At 38.8% G+C, this 18,816-nt stretch overlaps 1 protein-coding gene across 2 annotated transcripts in view; it reads right to left on the reverse strand.

Moving 5' to 3' along the window:
- Positions 1–9,497: 9,497 nt before the first annotated feature.
- Positions 9,498–18,816, reverse strand: part of PLOD2 (procollagen-lysine,2-oxoglutarate 5-dioxygenase 2) — a 75,363-nt gene continuing 66,044 nt past the window's right edge. For both annotated transcript variants that reach the window (XM_072143083.1, XM_072143084.1), the window contains 5 exons: positions 16,340–16,405; positions 13,505–13,609; positions 13,267–13,413; positions 10,855–10,980; positions 9,498–10,077 (listed from right to left, as the gene is read on the reverse strand). In XM_072143083.1, coding sequence (XP_071999184.1) covers positions 9,922–10,077; positions 10,855–10,980; positions 13,267–13,413; positions 13,505–13,609; positions 16,340–16,405 — 600 coding nt within the window. In that variant the 3' untranslated portion in view covers positions 9,498–9,921. The remainder of the gene's footprint in view (positions 10,078–10,854; positions 10,981–13,266; positions 13,414–13,504; positions 13,610–16,339; positions 16,406–18,816) is intronic.

Below are 18,816 nucleotides of genomic sequence, written 5' to 3' on the forward strand. Positions count from 1 at the left end.
CTCGTTCGAGCTACGAGCCGTTTCAAGTACGCTAATGCTCGAACGAGCATCAAGCTCGGACGAGTATGCACGCTCATCTCTAATCCTGAAGGACCTAAAATGAGTAGAGTAGAAAGAATAGGCCCATGGGTGGCATCTACATATTTAGAAATATATTGGCTAGAGATATCATTTTATTGACCAAGGAGCACCATTGGGTTACTGTGAGTGGATAATCACTCATCTATCATAGAGATACTGGATGGATATTAAGCTGCAGTGTCTGAAGTAAAACTGTTCTAGTTGCCTACGGAAACCAATCAGAGCTCAGCTTTAAACAGCTGTGTGAAAATGAAAGCTGAGCTCTGATTGGTTACCATGGGCAACTAGAACAATTTTGATCTCAAACACTTTGATAAATCTCCACGTTATGGCAGTAAATGGAGCCTTCTGAGATTTGACCGCAAACAGTACTCAGTGGACTAAGGTTATGATTACTTTTAACAAAAGGTTACAGACCTCTCTCCCAACCTTTCAACAGCTCAACCATTACTGCAACCTTCCACCCATCTAAGTTTTATGGCAGAGTGGGCACAAAGAAACCTCACCAGTAAAATACACAAAAAGGCCTGGATTTAGGAAAAAGGTTCCTAAAGGACAGACTGTGCGAACCAAGCTTGAAATGCACACAAACATGGGAATGGGAATGCAAAAGTCTAGCATTCATGTTTTTCATGCTTCATAATAAATTATAGGGCTAGGACATGCTCTGCTCTTTTATGGATCAGTCACATGGTGCATGAAAAATAACATCCGTGAGCACTGATCCATTAAGAATTATTGCACCAGGGCTTGGCCATAGCAGAGTGAGGACAAACCTCGGGTGAGGTCCATCCTGACATTAGCCCTGTTCTACTTACCTTGCTCTGCTCCCTGCTATAACTAGCCAGTGGGGGAGAAGCACAGGACACCGCAGCACTACTGCTGACTCCAGGCGAGCAAAGGTCATCTGAATCTGGATAGGTTCCTGCAGCTACACCCGTTCACTGAGCGACACCCCCTACAGCCAACATGGCACTCATTCCCGCCCCCAACCAAGTGGCGAAGCTAGCTGGAGGAGGAAAGCAGCAGGGACACGTCACCGCAGGTGTCCCAGGTACTGCATCTACCCCCAGCTCCACGCCCAGGGGGGTCAGGGACTCCATTGTCTCCCGAGCCAGGGGCCTTTCTCTCACCATCAGCCATAAGGGGTAGGGATCAGTGCTATGCACAAGGAATTTCAGCTCCTAAGGATCATATACAGGTCTTCCCATCAAGTATGATCTGGACTCCAGAGATTCGAACTAACTCACCAGGGTACTTTAAATACTAAAAATACTGCTTGTCCACGGGGACATGAGAAGCAGGCTTCGGTCCTACCTATCTAGTTGTAGCCTTTCCGAATTTACTGAGAAGAAAGCGGAGTCACTGGAAGCCCCCATCACTTATTTGGACTTCAAGTTGGACACAGTCAGTTGAGGCCCCTGGAAGGTTTCTCTTAGCTGTATTATGAAAAATGTTCAGGGCTCCTCCAGCCCTTCAATGAAGTGGCCTCGGGCTCTGCACTCCCTAGGGATACCCTCTGAGCAACTACCGGCCAATTTCTCTGCTGAATCAGGACCTCAAATTGTTTGCAAAGGTCATCACAATGAGATTGGCTCCACTACTCAGTGCCATTCACTCAGATCAGGATGGCTTTATCTTAGGCAGAGAATCTAGAGACAACACCATCAAAGCAATCAATTTGTTATATAAAGCCCAAATGGACCATCTATTGGTTATGTTGTTGTCAACCAATGGGGAGAAGGCTTTTGACAGAGTGTGTACAGCTTACATGGTTGAACTCCTTTGAAAATTTGGTATTCGTTAAAAAATGTTTCATTGGTGGACATGTATCACTCCTATCGCTTTTTTTTTTCTTTTTTTGTTGACTTTTCACAGTTTAAGACTTTTTAAGTGCAGAATCAAGAAGTGTACCAAAGATAGCTGCTTTAATGCAGTGGCTGTATTTCTCTTTGTAGCCGAGATGTTTGTTCAACTTGTGAGACTTTTGGGCTCTGAAATTGACCCATTCTTGCACCTAATAAAGTCCCAAAACATTGCATGCTATACCCAGACTTTTAGAAGCTACTATTTGGCATTAAAAAGTCGCACACAACACAAAGTCAGAAAAAAAGTGAGACTAAACAAGCAACTCATCACATGTATCACAAAGGGAAAACACTTAACATACATTGCAATGATTAAGTAGGACAACTTCTGAAAACTTGAAAAAGTGGCAGCTGAAGAACTATGAGACATGTGCCCCATTAAATCAGGTCTCTATACTATCCCTCCCTGTCGGAGTCAATGGCACTCTTTCTGAAAGTTTTGACATACAGGATGCCCATCTCCCTTGCTTTTCTTACTTTCTCTGGAACCCTTTCTCTGCTATATTCATAGCAACAATTACATTTTAGGGATTGGCGTTAAGAGTTCCACGTATACGATAGAAGCTTAGGCTGATGACCTTTTCTTTTTCTTGATTAACCCACAGGTCTCCCTACCTAATTTGACACGAGAAATCCACTTTTTTGCTCAATTGTCCTAGATTGGTCCTGTAATTGCACTTTGAAGACGGGAGCATCTGGAGCAGTCAAGGGGACCTCTATCTTCAGTGTACTCCCATCTATTGTCATTCCCTGAGTATGCTGGCCCTTACTATCTAGCACAATGAGAAAGGGACTTAAATACCTCCCTGACGACTGAACAAAAAACTAGGATAATTGAGCTGTATCACAGTACTCAAGCTTTCGAAAACTGGAATTTAAACTCTTGACTAGACGCTATAGGGTACCTATTAGGCTACGTACTATTTTCACACATGTCCCTGCTATGTGTTGGAGATCTGTTGAAGAAGAGGGAATCTTTTTTATGTATTTTGGTATTGCCGAGTGCTCTCCCCATTTTGATATGGGGCGGCTTGATAAGTTGGATCCTCCACTCTTTCTTCTCCATCACTGTGACATTTAGACTTGGTCCTACCAGTGTCCTATTTGGGATTTATGATTATTGCCGTGCAATCTTATATTCCAATCCTGTAGAAGCAGCTCAGTCTTCCGACGATAGCCATGTGGATCGCCAAGGAAAGAGACATTATGCACAGGATCTCGTCAACCCATGGTATATATGTCAAATTACATAACACCTGGCAACAGTGAATCCTCTTTGCAATCTACTGACTATAGACAATCTCTGAGACCTAGGTCGTGTTTTCACACACCTACCCCCAGATTTCCCCCCCTCCTATTTCTCAATCCTACACATTTACCTCCCCATCCTTTATTTCTATATATTGCAAGCCTGTACGTTTTGATTGACTTGCATGATGTGCATATTATATATGATCTTTATTTTTTACATTTACATTTTACATTTACATTGATTTTGATATTGGTTTGTAAAATGAGGACTGCGCTCCTGACCACTAGCTGTATTCTTGCCATTAATAAAGCAAATTGTAAAAAATGAAAAAGGAATGAATGCACTAGTGCAATTAAATGACCTCCATTCTAAAAACAGGTTGCATATAGCAGATTTTCACAGTTTGCATCTTAAGAAAGGCAGGCACTGCTAATTACCTGTCCAATATGAGATCTACTCCGCACCTTGTGTTGGGCTAAAGGTTCACCGTACAATAAGATAATGACAGGAGTTGACTGGTGACAATTATGTCAATGTCCTTAAAAGTACAACTGTAAAGAATAAAAACTTTTGCCTAACTCTGCACTAAGCAAATATAAGCAATTCTGTAATTTACTATAATTAGCTACGTTTTGCTGCTAGCAGAGGTTTTACCTTGCCCACCCCCCAGGCTAATCTCCATTTTCCATGCTTTCTGGTTGCCGTGGGAAATCGCTGTCCTGCATCATTGGAAAGTACTTAGTTTGATGCAAAGGTCCTTCAGTGATGTCACAAGCATGTGATTAATCACATGCTTTAGATCAGACAATTACAAACATGCGGTCCTCCCACATCATTAATAGCAGAGTCTATTCAGAGTCTGAATCTTATATATACCAGCATGCAGCATGACACAGCATGACATCATTAGAATTGTTATCAAAGTCTCTCCCCAACAGTGCTAAACATTTTTTTTGGCAGTAACTTTACAGTTACGCTTTAAGCCTTGATTTTAACCCAAACATCTTTGGAGCTTCCCATGATGATCTTCATTCAACCTGGGCCCCCATGGGAGAAATTGCAAAAAAGAATGACAGAATACACCCAAATCAACACGTGCAAGCCTTGTGGTGTCCTATGCAAGATGAATGAAAGCTCTGTTTGCTGCCAAAGATGCTTCAACTAATCAAGTGAGAGTCTGAATACTTATGAAATTGCATTATTTTTGTTTTTTCCTTCCAATAAATGAGCAAAGACTTTCAAAATTCTGTTTCATTTTGTAATTATGAGGTATTCAGTGGAAAATAAGGTGGTAAAACATGAAATGATCTGAAGACTTTGTATGTTGTACAAAAAACGATCCTCTTTAGGTAAAAATATACACACAATTGGACTTTTATTAAATATGTGAGTAATGTTTAACAACTGATATTGAATGTTTATAAGGTATTTAACTCTAACCATATGGTGTACAAGCAAGACTCTACAAATAAAAACTTCTAACTTCACCAGTTATGTATATTTTATGAGGTGAAGAAAAAAAGAAATAAAATCACATAAAATTTTCAATAAACAAGCAGCCGTTTGATTTTGATTGGCACTTCAATTTTTACTCCAATCTAAATTCTTGAGCTGAAAGGGAACTGAACACTACTCGTACAAGACATCTTTTAAACAAATCTTTGGGGGCCTTTTACAATAAAAATAAAAGGAGAGGAAAGAAGGGGATCGGCTACTTTGGTCTTTATATATATAGACTTTCATAACGTCCTCTTGCTAAGCCCCGTTTGACCTCGTCTATCTAGCAGGTTTTTGCTCATATATACTAGGGGATGTGGCTATTGGATACAGTGTAGGTAGAGTGAGTCTCGATATATATTTTGCTAGTATACATTGTGACCTGATGTGAGCCTTGTATTTTCTGTGTGGTGTTCCTCTTTTTTATATGTTTTTTATGTGGTTTTAGATTTGTTATCAAATAAATACATAATTTTACTCACAATGTATGTTTGCCATTTTGGATTTCTTTGTTTGGGTACACAATAAAAATAAAAGGACCATCTCTGAAGCATTACTTAACTTCAAGTATTTTTTAATTCAGAAATTAATAGTGCATGTGATAATGGTAAACTGTGTAACATACTTCATTAGGTAAAGCAACTTCTGTGTATCTTGTTTTTGCTCTTACTCCTGCAGTGAGCAGTGTATCTGAAAACCTTCTGCAGTCCTCCACCTCATACAGATAAGGAGGCTAATGATTAACTCTTCCTCGCCTAGAAAATATTTCCCTTGATGATTCAGTGGATGATTCAATGCATAGAGTGATTTGACTATCCAGTGACTGTAAGGAGTTAAAGGGAACCTGTCACCAGGAGACCCATTTTTAGCATTCCACAGTCCCCACAGAGCATAGTACATACACTGCCAAAGTGTTTTTGTATTAAAAATAGTTTTTTACAGAAAAAAAGATTGTATTATTGTACCTTTCATTAGCATCTGCTGTATGACTAGGCAGTTGCCAAATGGGAGGGGCTGGAAAGGAGCAGTTCCCCCCACCCTTGGGAAACAGCTACTCCATGTGACCTTTTCAAATATATGAAAACACCCATCACTGGGCTTAGCGATACCCCCTGCTCCTCTACAGCCAATCCCAAGTGTGGGGAGTTATTCATATATGGTTTCCCAAGGGTGGGGGGAGGAGACAAGAATAAGCACCAAAGCAAGGCTTGAATAATTAGCCAACTAAACCAGAATGGGTTTCCATTACAGGCACATGAGCCTCATTTGCATATTTTAAACATTCCTGTTTCAGGAAATCAACATCTAAATGAGGAATCAATCATGTTTCTGGGTCACAGGCCAGTATGCAAGTATGCTTGGGTTAAAACTAATAAATTCATGTGCTTGATTTCCTTTAAAGGGAACCGGTCATCAGCAATTGACCTAATAAACCAGTAGCAGGATATTGCCAAGGAGCGTCACACCTTCTATTTATTGTTTATTTCATGTCCCAATGTAGCAGCATAATCCAGAAAATTAACTTTGAAGTGAGATGTAAATTGGTTGTATAAAGTCAAGGAGGAGGAAAGTTTAATATTTAAGTGCAGGTCAGGAGATCTGAAAGCCTCCTCCTCTGTTATTGAAATGATGCTTCTGACTTCAAAAGATCTAGTTAGTGATGTTTTTGGATGAAGGACCATCAATAACAATGAAGGGGCTTTCTGAGGAAGAGAGAGCATGACTTTATTGTTAAAATCTCTGCCTCCTTCACTTTATACAACCAATTTAAATCTCATTTCAAAATAGATTTTCTCGACCATTCCACCATACCAATCATGAAAGAAACATGATATAAAATGTGTTTGGCTGCTTGACAACATACTGTTAGTGGTTTATTAGATACATTTCTGCTGCCAGGTTCCCTTTAAATAAGGAATAAAAGGCAGAGGAAAAAAAAAACAACATATTAACAGATTTCTTTAATAAAGTACAGGCAGTCCCCGGGTTACGTACAAAATAGGTTCTGCATATTTGTTTTTAAGTTGAGTTTGTATGTAAGTCGAAACTCTATATTTTATAACTGAAACCCCAGCCAAAATTTTTTTGGTCTCTATGACTAATGGATTTTAAAAATGTTGGGTTGTCATAAGAACCAGGATTAACAATAAAGCTTAATTGCAGATGCCTTTGATAACTGTTACAGCTGATCATTGCAGCCTAGGACTAAGGTACAGTAAATTACCAAAATCCAGAGGTCCTTTTGTAACTAGGGGTCGTCTGTAAGTTGGGTGTTCCTAAGTAGGGGACCGCCTGTATATTACAAAGTGTATTTTTATCGCCTGCACTGTTGATTTTTAAAATGTCGCCAGAATTTTGTTACATGTTAAATAACCTCCAGAAATGACAAATTAGAATTGACAAATGATATAATGCAAACAAACATAGTTCCGTTTTAAATTAACATTTATTCATCACACACTTTTGACATTACTAATACTTTAAGGTTGTTCTCTTCACGTGCAGCAAATATAAAAGAAATTGTATCAATATCATCCGTAGAACATTTTTGAAAGTTTCCCTTCACCTTGGTTGGCAAATAATGCAGGTTTAACAGGACTCTTCACATACAATTCAAGTAAAGTGAATGTTTCATAAATCTCCTTCAATTACACACAGTACATCTTTAAACATACAAATATCTCTAAAACCTGATTCCTAAAATGTACAAAAAAAAAAAAAAAAAAAAAAAATCAGCTGAAAAGTTTGCTGCATTCCCAGCAGAGATATCCTTTCCAGAGGAAAGTTAAGAAAAGGCACTGTGTGGATAAAAAATATATAAAAAAAGAGAATCTGCAAAGAGTCACATTTAATCTATAGACAAAAAGCACCATTCCACACTGGTCATCAGTGGTGGAAAACCTGACATCTTTGGTTTTGGTCAATGAAGGAGAAGTTTAATAATGGATTATATTGCATCTCCGAAACTTTATCAATAAAAGTATATGGCTAAAGCTACTGTTTAAACCCATTCTTGGATGATTAAAGCAAATCTTATTAACCCAAGATGTTAATAGATGGATAGAGAAGACCTTGATCCAATTTTGAGTGTAAACGAGCTCCAAAAAATTGCTTTACATTGTATCTTGTAGAAGTCAAGTTAATCATAGCCAAGAGCCGCTAATAATAGATTCCTGAAGATATGTCTGGAGCCAAGACTACTGAATCACATGTTTGTTTGTTTTTTAAAGGAAACCTACCACTTGTAGTGGCAGGTTTCTGATGGAAATACCGGGCACCAGCTCAGGGTGAGCTGGTGCCGGAGCTTATTTTAGTTAGTGTTTTAAACCGCGGTATCGCGGTTTAAAACACTTTTTAAACGTTGTAGCCGGCGCAGGCAGGTACGCGCTCGGCGCTTACCGTGCACGCGGCTACATAGGAAGTGAATGAGAGCCGCGTGCACGGTAAGCGCCGAGCGCGTACCTGCCTGCGCCGGCTACAACGTTTAAAAAGTGTTTTAAACCGCGGTACTAACCGCGGTACTAACTAAAATAAGCTCCGGCACCAGCTCACCCTGAGCTGGTGCCCGGTATTTCCATCGGAAACCTGCCACTACAAGTGGTAGGTTTCCTTTAACTCTGTATATATAAAACACCTGCCTACTGGAATTAAAAAGACATTTTTAACAAGTAGTCACAAATATTATTATGGCCTTTAAATATGTAAAAAAAAAAACAGCTTGACAATTGTGTGAAGGTCTTTTGGTTTTAGGCCACCCATCTTTAAATTGACTGTTCATGTCATTGTCAGGTCTACAAAAGGAGATTTATAAAATGTCTAAGTGATCTATAACCAGGTAAAAAGCCAGTCATATGGAAGGGTTTATAGACATACACAACATATTTTTAAATGGTTTATTCATTTAATGATTTTTATAGCCTACCTAGTAAAAACCTATTTTTAAAAATAAATATCTGCTTTGGCAGGATTTTCTTCATGCCATTATATTTCTTTTTATTTTAGTTTTTTTGTGGACACACTTTTAATGACCACTCAAGTTTCTATTAAAAAAAAACTGTAGAGCAACATTTTCACATAATTCCAAAAGTATCATTTAAGGCACACTTCTATCATTGGATTATTGTTTGCAATGTCAGTTGGTGTAAGTGGGGTGGTTATAATTTATTGAAACTTGTTTTCCAGACTTTAAAGAGGACCTGTCACCCTATAAAAACACACTAGGAGCTGCTTACTAAAGTATGAAGCACTACCACTACCCCATTTTTAGTAGTGTTAAAGGAAACCTACCACTACCGATAGGGCTTCTAAGCAGCAAATGCCGTGCACCAGCTCAGGGTGAGCTGGTGCCGGCGGTTACCTTCGTTATGTTCTTAAACGATTTTAAGGCATTTAAACACTTTATTAATCTTTATATCCGAAGTAGCTTCCCCGCACTGTGGTCCGTGCTTGGCGCACCGTGCGTGCGCCTGAATAGGAAGTGGTTGCGCGCATGGTTCACCGAGCACGGACCACTGTGCAGGTAAGCTACTTCGGATATAAAGATTAATAAAGTGTTTAAATGCCTTAAAACCATTTAAGTACATAATGAAGATAAGCGCTAGCAATAGTCCAAGGGAGGGAGGAGAAGACCAATGCCGCATCACATGGTTTAGCACTAGTGGAACCGCAAGATCTAAAATTTCCATCCCTATACACTAAGGTGGGAAATTAAAAGTGTAAGCCAAGAAAACTTCTTCAAGGAGTTACATACATCCTATTGATGACAGGATCCACTAGAATTAGATGATCAAGGAGTGGTTATTTGAGTGGAGGTTTCTCCTTCCTCATCTACAAGCCTACAGTCAAATAGTTTGCTAGAAAATTAGCAAATTTCAATTGTGAGGTATCTTTTTTTTTTACCATTCTTTACAAAAATGTTTAATTTCCTTAATCGATTGCCTCCTCTGCTAGTAATAACGGTCCCTTTTTCCTTTATGCGTTTTTAATCTTTGTTTAAGGACCTAAGGGATTTGGGATAAGGGATTTGTAACCAATTCAATTTGAAGAAAAAGCCAAGTGCTACAAGCTTTGCATATTTGCTGGCACTTAAACACCATTTTTTGCTGACATCAGGCTAAAACAGTAGTAATTCCTCTGATCTGGAACAAAAATAACTTCTTTAAATAAAGATATAAATTGTAAAAAAGCCAAGGGTTTGCCAGTAGATCAAATTTTTGGATTCAATTATGGATCAATAAAGGAAACTGCAATGTATCTTGTGCCATTGGTAACAGGAAGTCCTTCATGCAAGTGTGTGAGACGACCTGGGTGCATGAAGCTCCAGCCTTTCCTTGGCGAATCAATAGAGCAGTTATATCTGGAAAATCTACATCCTCCGCCCTGAAACAAAAAATATATTTTTAAGGATGTGTGAAAATTTTATAAAACCTACATGCTGACATGTGGTTAGGATTTAATGTTGACATAACATTGCATTCTAATCATCAGTAAATTTTCCAATTCATTCAGTTTTTCAAACAGTTAAAAAAACACCTTAAAATGTTAAAGGAAATCATTTGATTTCATGCATTATGAACCAAACATACCTTCAGAATACGGTAGCTACACTGATGCAGAAACATATCTTGTTTAATCCCTGAACTTAGTGGCTTTGCCGCAAAAACAATTATAAAATTATGATAATAAAGCTCTGTCGCTTCTATTCTATGGCTCGGCTTCCTCTCACATTAAGTATGCACTGTTCCAGAGAATTATGTCATCACTGTGTTGTGCCAAACAGAAGTAATCAATTGCTGCACAGGGTGCAGGGTGCTCAGGGTGATTAGTCCTGTCTGGACAGTTCAGGAATCTTCGTGTAATGTGTTTATGAACCGCAGGATGAATCCAACCAGCTTTCTTAAGGTCTTGAATGTTTTAATAGTTTTTTCAGCAAAACCCCTCAGCTCACATGTTTGTGCATCAGTGTAGCTACAGCATCCTCAAGGTATCTGTGGTTCATAATGCATGGAATTAAATGGTAGATGTCCTTTAATAACTGTAGAAAGTATTTCTTTGTTGATTTCTAAACATTTAAAGTCATATTGGTACAAAATCCTCAGTTATTTGCACAATTTTCATGCATCAACCCCCCCCCCCCTTTCATGAGTAGCGTTTTACCTGAAAGTCGGTGTCCTTTGTGTTGAGCGCTATGTTAATTGTAAACGTTGAAGCATCATGATGAGGTCTCAGGTAAGATTGTCGATCTGGAGTATATTTCACAACAAAATTGAGCAATGCATGTCCCTAAGAAGAAAGAGAAAAAAATTGTCTTGGAGTTATATAGTATGGTTATAATAAAGCCTTTAGAGTTTGGAGTATACAGCTTTTTCATATACTGTATTTTAGGGCCATTAATTTCATGGAACACTGTGTGATTTAAGTTTCCCTTTGCTCCTGCTGTAGTAACATTTCATATTTGCTGCCCTCAGTTAAATAATCTGATAACTTTTTGGGAATAGTGCCTTCTAACAAAAGCAGAGATCAGCTGTCAAGTCATCTCCTTACTAGAACAAAAAGCCACTCAATGTAATATTAGTATGTTGTTATCTTGATTTTAGGCTTTAAGTACGATTTATTTTTCTTCATTTCTATGTTCATTTGTTTTTGTTACTATTGCAAGGTTTGGAAATTCCATACATATGTTTTTTTTCAATGGGAAACTAAAAAAAAAATTTCATATACACGAATTCCTTAAAAGGCCCCACCACTTTGTTTTGAAGACCTGAATATGACCCTGCACTGTAGTACTTCAAACATGAAAACACTGTATAATATATGTCAAAAATTTGGCATCTTAACAAATTTTCTATTAGCAGATGGAGGCCTGCATTTGTTTATTATATTTTTTCAGTATGATGGATGTCACCATAATCTTAGGTCTGCAAAAAAGGAAATTTTGCTTTCTAGCATATCCCCATATTAAACTGCACAACTACACAGCTTAAAATGTGTCCACCAAAACGAGATTTCTATCCAAATATCAGTATAATGGATATTCCTACGCCACACATGTGCCCAAACATCTGTCAGCAGAAATTAATTCAATAAACCACTACCAGTATATTGTCAAGCAGATTAACAGCTTCCAAAATACAGGCAGTCCCCGGGTTACGTACAAGATAGGTTTGTTCTATTTTGTATATTTAAGTATATTTTGTATGTCTTACTTCGGACAAAGATTTTTTGCTCCATGGGACAATTAGATTTTCTCAGTTTCGACTTGTCATGGGGAAAGGATTAACAATAAAATCTCATTGCAGAGACCTTTTATGACTCTTACAGCTGTTTATTGCTGCATGGGGCTAAAGTTCAGTAAATTACCACCATCTAGATGACAGTCTGTAACTAGGAGTCATCTGTAAGTTGGTTGTCCTTAAAGTACAACCGACAGTATAAAAAGTAGGGCCTCTAGTGATGTCACAAGCATGTGACTCATCACATGCTTCAGGCAAGCCAGTTACAAAGAAGCTGTCCTGCATCTTTTAAAAGTGCTTGGTTTGATGAAAATGACCGTTGGTGATGTCACCAGCATGTGACTCATCACATGCTTCAGATCAGCCAATTACAAACATGCTGTCCTTTTCTGGCTTCAGTGGGGTGAGCTGATGTCACAACCAGGAAGTGCTCACCCACATCAGGAATAGCAGAGTCTGAATCTTATATATACACCAGATATTTCTCAGGCTAGGAAGAAGCCAGGAGCATGAAACAGGTATTGCTGGAATTGTTATCAAAGACTCTTTCCAGCTGACTTAACACTATTTTTTGTCAGTAACTTTACAATTACACTTTACGTCGGGGACCCCCTGTATGTTTTTTCATGTCCCATTGTATTGGTATCATCCAGAAAATCTGCTTTGAAGTGAGATGTTAATTGGCTGTATAAAGCCCTGGAGTCAAGCTCTCTCTGACTAACGCCCAGTTTGTTGCGGTTGACATAATGAGCCAGACTTCGAGAGAGCCAGTTACTGATATCCTTGGAAGCAAATGTGTTTGTTACAATGAAGGGGAGGTTCTTGAGCAAAGAGAACTTGACTTCAGTGCTAAACCCCCTCAACTTTTGTAGAACCAATTTACATCTCACATCAAAGGGGTGAAGAAAGAAAAATGATCTTCAAGGCGTTTTATCTACCTGGTCTCACACATTTTCACACTGAACTGATTTTGCATCAGTTTTTACTGGGTAGTAAGCTACAATTCGCTACAGAGTGACCCAACACTATTCTATAATTTACTGTACTGCATTTGAGGATCCACACAATTCTGTAAATTATCTTTTTCTACTAAATAGAGCTATGTTTCAGGTTGTTTCTTCATGGCCCAGGATACCCGGCAAAAATAATGTATACTGGAGGTTTAAGTACCATAATTTGTGTAATTGCCAATTTACCTCCTTATTTGCAAATCAATTGCAAATTATCAACAGCAACTATTGTATTATAAGAAGGCCACGGTACAATTGAATTGGCGCCCACAGTACTACAGCGAAAGCCTCCGGCACTTTAACTTTATAAGAGAATAAAATCTTACCTTTGTGTAATAACCAGCAAAAACTTTCAAAGTTATGGGAGCAATAAATTCTCTAATAAAATGAAGCCATTCTTTATCCATCTCAATCTGGCTCATGTGAATATCATCTGTAGGAACATTTTCATACCCGCCAGCAATACGTGTGTCCTAATTAAAAATGAGGAAGTAAAAAGTGAAAATTTGTCCAATCTTGTACAATGTTTTGGCATAAAGTAGAATATAATATTGAAATTATTACAGAATTTTTGGATCCGGACCACTTTCCATAGTGCTCCATCTCTTGCACAAGTTCATCACAAGCCTGCTCCGAAAAAACTGGAAACCAAAACACATCTGGGCAGGGCTGTAAGAGAAAAATAGAGGCACTTAACTGGAAAAGTAAACCATATTCAAAATAGAGTTTCACTCCTTTGTTAATATGGTCAATTAAAGTGATACTCTCAGATTACCTTTTTCTTAGATTTGTTTTGTTTTGATAGGACAGATATGAGATTAGAGAGTCAAGGGAAGGTACAAAGTCAGTAACTGGCGTAATGAAACCATCAGGTCAGTAACTGGCTTATTGGCTGTAGGAAACTATTTGAAGCAACACCAGCAGTGCTTTTATTTTGTGATAAAATATTAATTCTAACCATTATTTTTAACAATTCTTAGGAAATTTGTTCCTACCTTGATTGCCACTAAATTTAACAGAGGGACCACCATGTCCAAGGGATTCTAGGCTGCTTCAAGGGCGGAAAACTTTTTGAGAACATTTTTAACAGAAAGGGATAACATGGTCTCTGGTGGTGGTGCTTTAGACTGCTTCTGCTCAGACAAAGCTCTTAGCTTTTTCAATTGTGAATTTGATTTAAGCATCAAAACCACTACCCATAGACTGATTAACATCATGGGACCACGCAATTAATATGGGACAGGTTTATCTTAGGATACCTACATACGGACATGTGCTTTTTACCCATGGTCTGTTTGTAGCCTGGGTGTCATTGGGGTGTAACAGAAAAAAAGACTGCTCAAGAGAGAATATCTGACTGGAACAAGACCTGAGTTTTTTTTGGCTAAGACCATGTACGGTATTAATGGGGCCATAGAAAAAACAGGGACATGTGTTAGTCATTGAACAACTGCTAGCAAATGGTCAAATACAACCAGAAGATCTTATTCATACCACTCCTAACCACTCGGAGTTGGTTATTTCTTTCAAATAAACGTCGTTTTGAACGTTCTGTTCTTTTTTTCCGGCCAAGTTTTTATTTTGTTATATTTGTGTCTTGCATATTTCCATATAAAACTTATAATTTTATAACTTCAAGCTGATTTATTAAAGTTTATTTCTGGAGGTTGAATATTTTTCAGATGTTTTGTGCAACTTTTCTCTTGTGTATAATTTTTTTTCTCTATTTTTGCAATTTTTCAGGCGCAAATCTCCACCTTGTCCTGAGCAGGTGCAGAGGAAGGAATGTGTCCACTACAGAAGTACAGCTGCAGAGCCACTTTCTACACAAGAGCATTATATAGTGTATGTCAGGATGACTTTTTTTTTCCCTTGGACCTTGTTTTGACTCCTTTCTGCAACCTGACGTAACTGTATGTCATAGGATGCGGGTAGTTTCCACCCTTTGACGTAGAGTTACATCATAGTGATTGCCCGGGTCCAGAAGCTGAGCCCGAGAGATCACCCCAGGATCACAATCCCAGTTGTTTAACCCTATAGATATTGCAACCTAAGGGCACATTCACACTGCCGGGCAACAGCGGGCAACGGCGGTACCAGGGAGAGGAGGAGGGGGTGAGCGCTGCTCACCCCGCCCCTCTCCATAGAGGAATATGGTGCACGGCGCCATATGCTGAGAACAGATAGGACATGTCCTATCTTTTCACGGGGTATGGAGGGGCGCAGCACAGTACTGCTCCCGTTGGGCACCGCGCGCACATTGCTTCCGTGCACCCATTGGGGTACGTATATGGCAATGTGAATGTAGCCTTAGTTAAAGTGAAGCAGGTGCCTTTAAATATGGGTTTTGGCAATTTTCATAAAAATGAGAAAAAATTGCACTCAAACATCTGAAAAAGAGAGGATGCATAAAAAGCCATGCTAATATAAATAAGATATTTTGGAGATTTTAGTCAAAGTTATTCGGGTGCTATTACTACATGCATGAAAAGCAGAAAATTTTGAACTTTGAATATGAAGATTTTTTAGAAATGTTTGCCAAATTTTAATGTTTTTTCATAATTAAAATACAAAAGATGTTACGAGAAATCTCAAAATACGAAAATGTTAGAGTGTTACTAAGGTATAACCTCTTATAATGACACAGGGCAGATTTAAAAAAAAAAATAAAAAATCAGGCTTGGTCCCAAAGCCCTAAAATGGCCCAGTCACGAAGGGGTTAATATGTAAATTGAAATTCATTCCTTTGCCTCAAGCGTTTAAAATTTTGTGTTTTTCACATGAACTTGCTAGGCATTGAAAGTTTGGGCTGCTTTTTTCATTACAGTTTATTACAATTTATTAGATACTTCTAAGAGTTTAGTCACAGTTGTTGTTTGGATGCGTTTTTAAACACATTGTAGAAATTCAAGTTATATGTTTACAAGTATTTATCTGGTTCAATTGTGTTATTTCATTTCTGGAAGTCTAATCAGCTGTAAAAATGATAACATAGGTGCTAATACTTACAACAATGAAGAGAAACCCTATGAAACCAAACTCAGTAAAATGTAAAACGCATGCCAAACGCCATGTGTGACCATGCTCTCACATGTCATCATCTAGCTGGGGTGTGACTAGAGTGCTTAAAAATTCAGGCCACAGCCTCAAATCCAAAGTTCACAGTAGTGTCCACTTCTGTACATGAACCCCTCCCATGCTATGGGAATTGAGACATTGCAGCAAAAAGTCTAAGAAAACATGTAACACGAGAAAAAAGACATGATGATACATAAGGCGTAAAAAAGTCTCAATTAGTCTCATATATATACCAAAAAACAAAAACTAAGATGTCCCCCATTGTGTACTTAATGTTCATGGATTGACCAAAAGTATTAAGTACTTTCATAGGAAAATTACCTGCTCAACAATGTTTTCAGTGAATATCTTGGAGTAATTAGCATTTATGTATTTAAGCTTCCAGTCCTAAAAACATAGAAAAACATAATAAGACAAAGCCTTGTATAAAAAAATAATAAAACATAAAAACAATAAATGTTTTTTTAAATTTGGTTCTTAAACGGTAAACTCTCTTTGCATAAAGTTAACTATACAATAAAAGAAAACTTGTAATATATTAGTACTTAATATTTTTAATTCACTTTTTCAGGCTCTGTCCTGCATTAAAACATCTCTCTCATATCTCTTCTTAGTACCATCTTGCTAGCAAGACAGGAGCTCAAGAGGTGTCAGACAAGATGGAGTTTTATGGACATGGGGAGTGAACAGAAGTCACAGAACACATTGGGGCACATGTGTCCCGTCGCGATCCCCCGAGGTGCGTTGTCCGACGAGGATTCGAAATCTGCCGTGATTCACGTAGCTTGTGCGCCCGATTTCCTGCATCTGTCGTTTCCCCGCTGAGGTCAGCCGGAGCTCACCTTCTTCTTCCCGGTGCTTGTAAGTGCATGTCTTGCGTCACAATTTGATTTTTAAATCCCGCGCGTAGTCCGAATCTGTCGGGTTGTCTGACGGCCACGCCCCCTGATTTACGTTGCATGAATGTTAACATGATTGCACCAAAATCCGATCGTGTGCGCCAAAAACCCCTGTTAAATGCGGCGCAACATGGAAATCGTCGCAAAACCCAACGAAAATGCAGTCTGTAGACCCTTAGAAAATGAGCCCCATTGAGAAACTGAGAGCCTGCAGAGGTAAATACTTCTAAAAAATACCAAATCCAAGTCTTAGGCCCCTTCTCCACTGGCGTTTTTCACGCGCGAGTTCTGCGCGTGCATTTGACGCTCAGAACTCGCATTGCACTCTGTCCCATTGTATTCAATGGGTCTTTCTCCATTTGCGTGGTTTTCAACGCGCGTGCTTGCGTTCGTTTGCACGCGCGTCAAAATCGCAGCATGCTCTATTTTTGAGATTCACGCGCATTTTTCACGCACCATTCAAGTCTATGGGGACGTATCAAAAACGCATTGCACTCGCAAACATTGCAAGTGCAATGCGAGTGCAATGCGTTTTAAACGTAAGGGTTGCTAGGTGACCAGTATAACAGTATTTCCCCTGCTCGCGAACGATCATTTAATTAAAAAAACACAATGAAGAACAGTGAAGAATAGAATAAAAACAGTGAACACAGTGAAAACAGTGACCACAGGATCATTTAAGATAAAAACACAGTGCAGAACACAGTGCAGAATAGATTACAGATGTTCGGCACATCTGCTTACTTGTCGGGAGATACGCGCGGAGCGGTGCGAACAAAATAGCATGTGAAGAACAATATATATGTGTGAAGAAGACATTGCAGATGTATGGAAACATCTGCAATGTGTTCTTTACACACATATATATTGTTCTTCACATGCTATTTTGTTCGCACCGCTCCGCGCGTATCTCCCGACAAGTAAGCAGATGTGCCGAACATCTGTAATCTATTCTGCACTGTGTTCTGCACTGTGTTTTTATCTTAAATGATCCTGTGGTCACTGTGTTCACTGTGTTCACTGTTTTTATTCTATTCTTCACTGTTCTTCACATCTGCTAACTTGTCGGGAGATAATATACGCGCGCGGAACAGTGAAGAATAGATCGCAGATGTTTGCAACTTATCAGAAGACATTATTTTTCAATTAAATAAAACATTTTATTCCCGAACCTTGGTCCCTTTGAAAAAGTCCCATTGACTTAAAAAAACGCGCGTGAAAAACGCACCGAAAACGCAAAAAAACGCGAACAAAAATGCAACAAAAACGCAGCAAAAACGTCAGTTTTTCACGCATTGCACCCGCACGTGAAACGCAACGCTAGTGTGCAAGAGGCCTTACAATGCCTAGAACTTGAGGCCTTCCTCATATACACACAATGAAATAATGATTTATTCAAAAGGAAATACAAGCCCAGTTCTGCTGACAATGATGTGTTATTTTACCACATTTAAAACATATTTAACATAAATTTATGTCATAAATGGGTGAATGGAAAGGGCTCATGGGGGGAGCCCTCTCCATACATGGTGGTTGTCAGCTGTATTACACAACTGCCGCCGTAAGTGCTGCACAGACACTGGCAGTTAACTTTTTAGGTGCTGCAGTCAAACCTGGCCATGGCAGCGAGCAGTGTTGTTTACTGCCATCTTAGGGAGCACCAATCAGTTATCATGACAGCTGGGAGGCTTTCAAAGTCTCCCATAGTGTGATGGTCATTTGGTATCCTGTATAACAGTCTTTCAGACACAGACTGTAATACAGGAACAGTATATTTACAATAAAATGCAATACGATAGTATATTGTATAAAGGATCAGGATCACCTAAGGGTTAAAAGGGAACCTGTCAGAGCTATTTGGGAACCCGTGGTTTAGTTCCTAGAATCAACCTTTGCTGC

The sequence above is a fragment of the Engystomops pustulosus genome, chromosome 3, assembly GCF_040894005.1.
Source record: "Engystomops pustulosus chromosome 3, aEngPut4.maternal, whole genome shotgun sequence".
NCBI classification, from domain to species: Eukaryota; Metazoa; Chordata; class Amphibia; order Anura; family Leptodactylidae; genus Engystomops; species Engystomops pustulosus.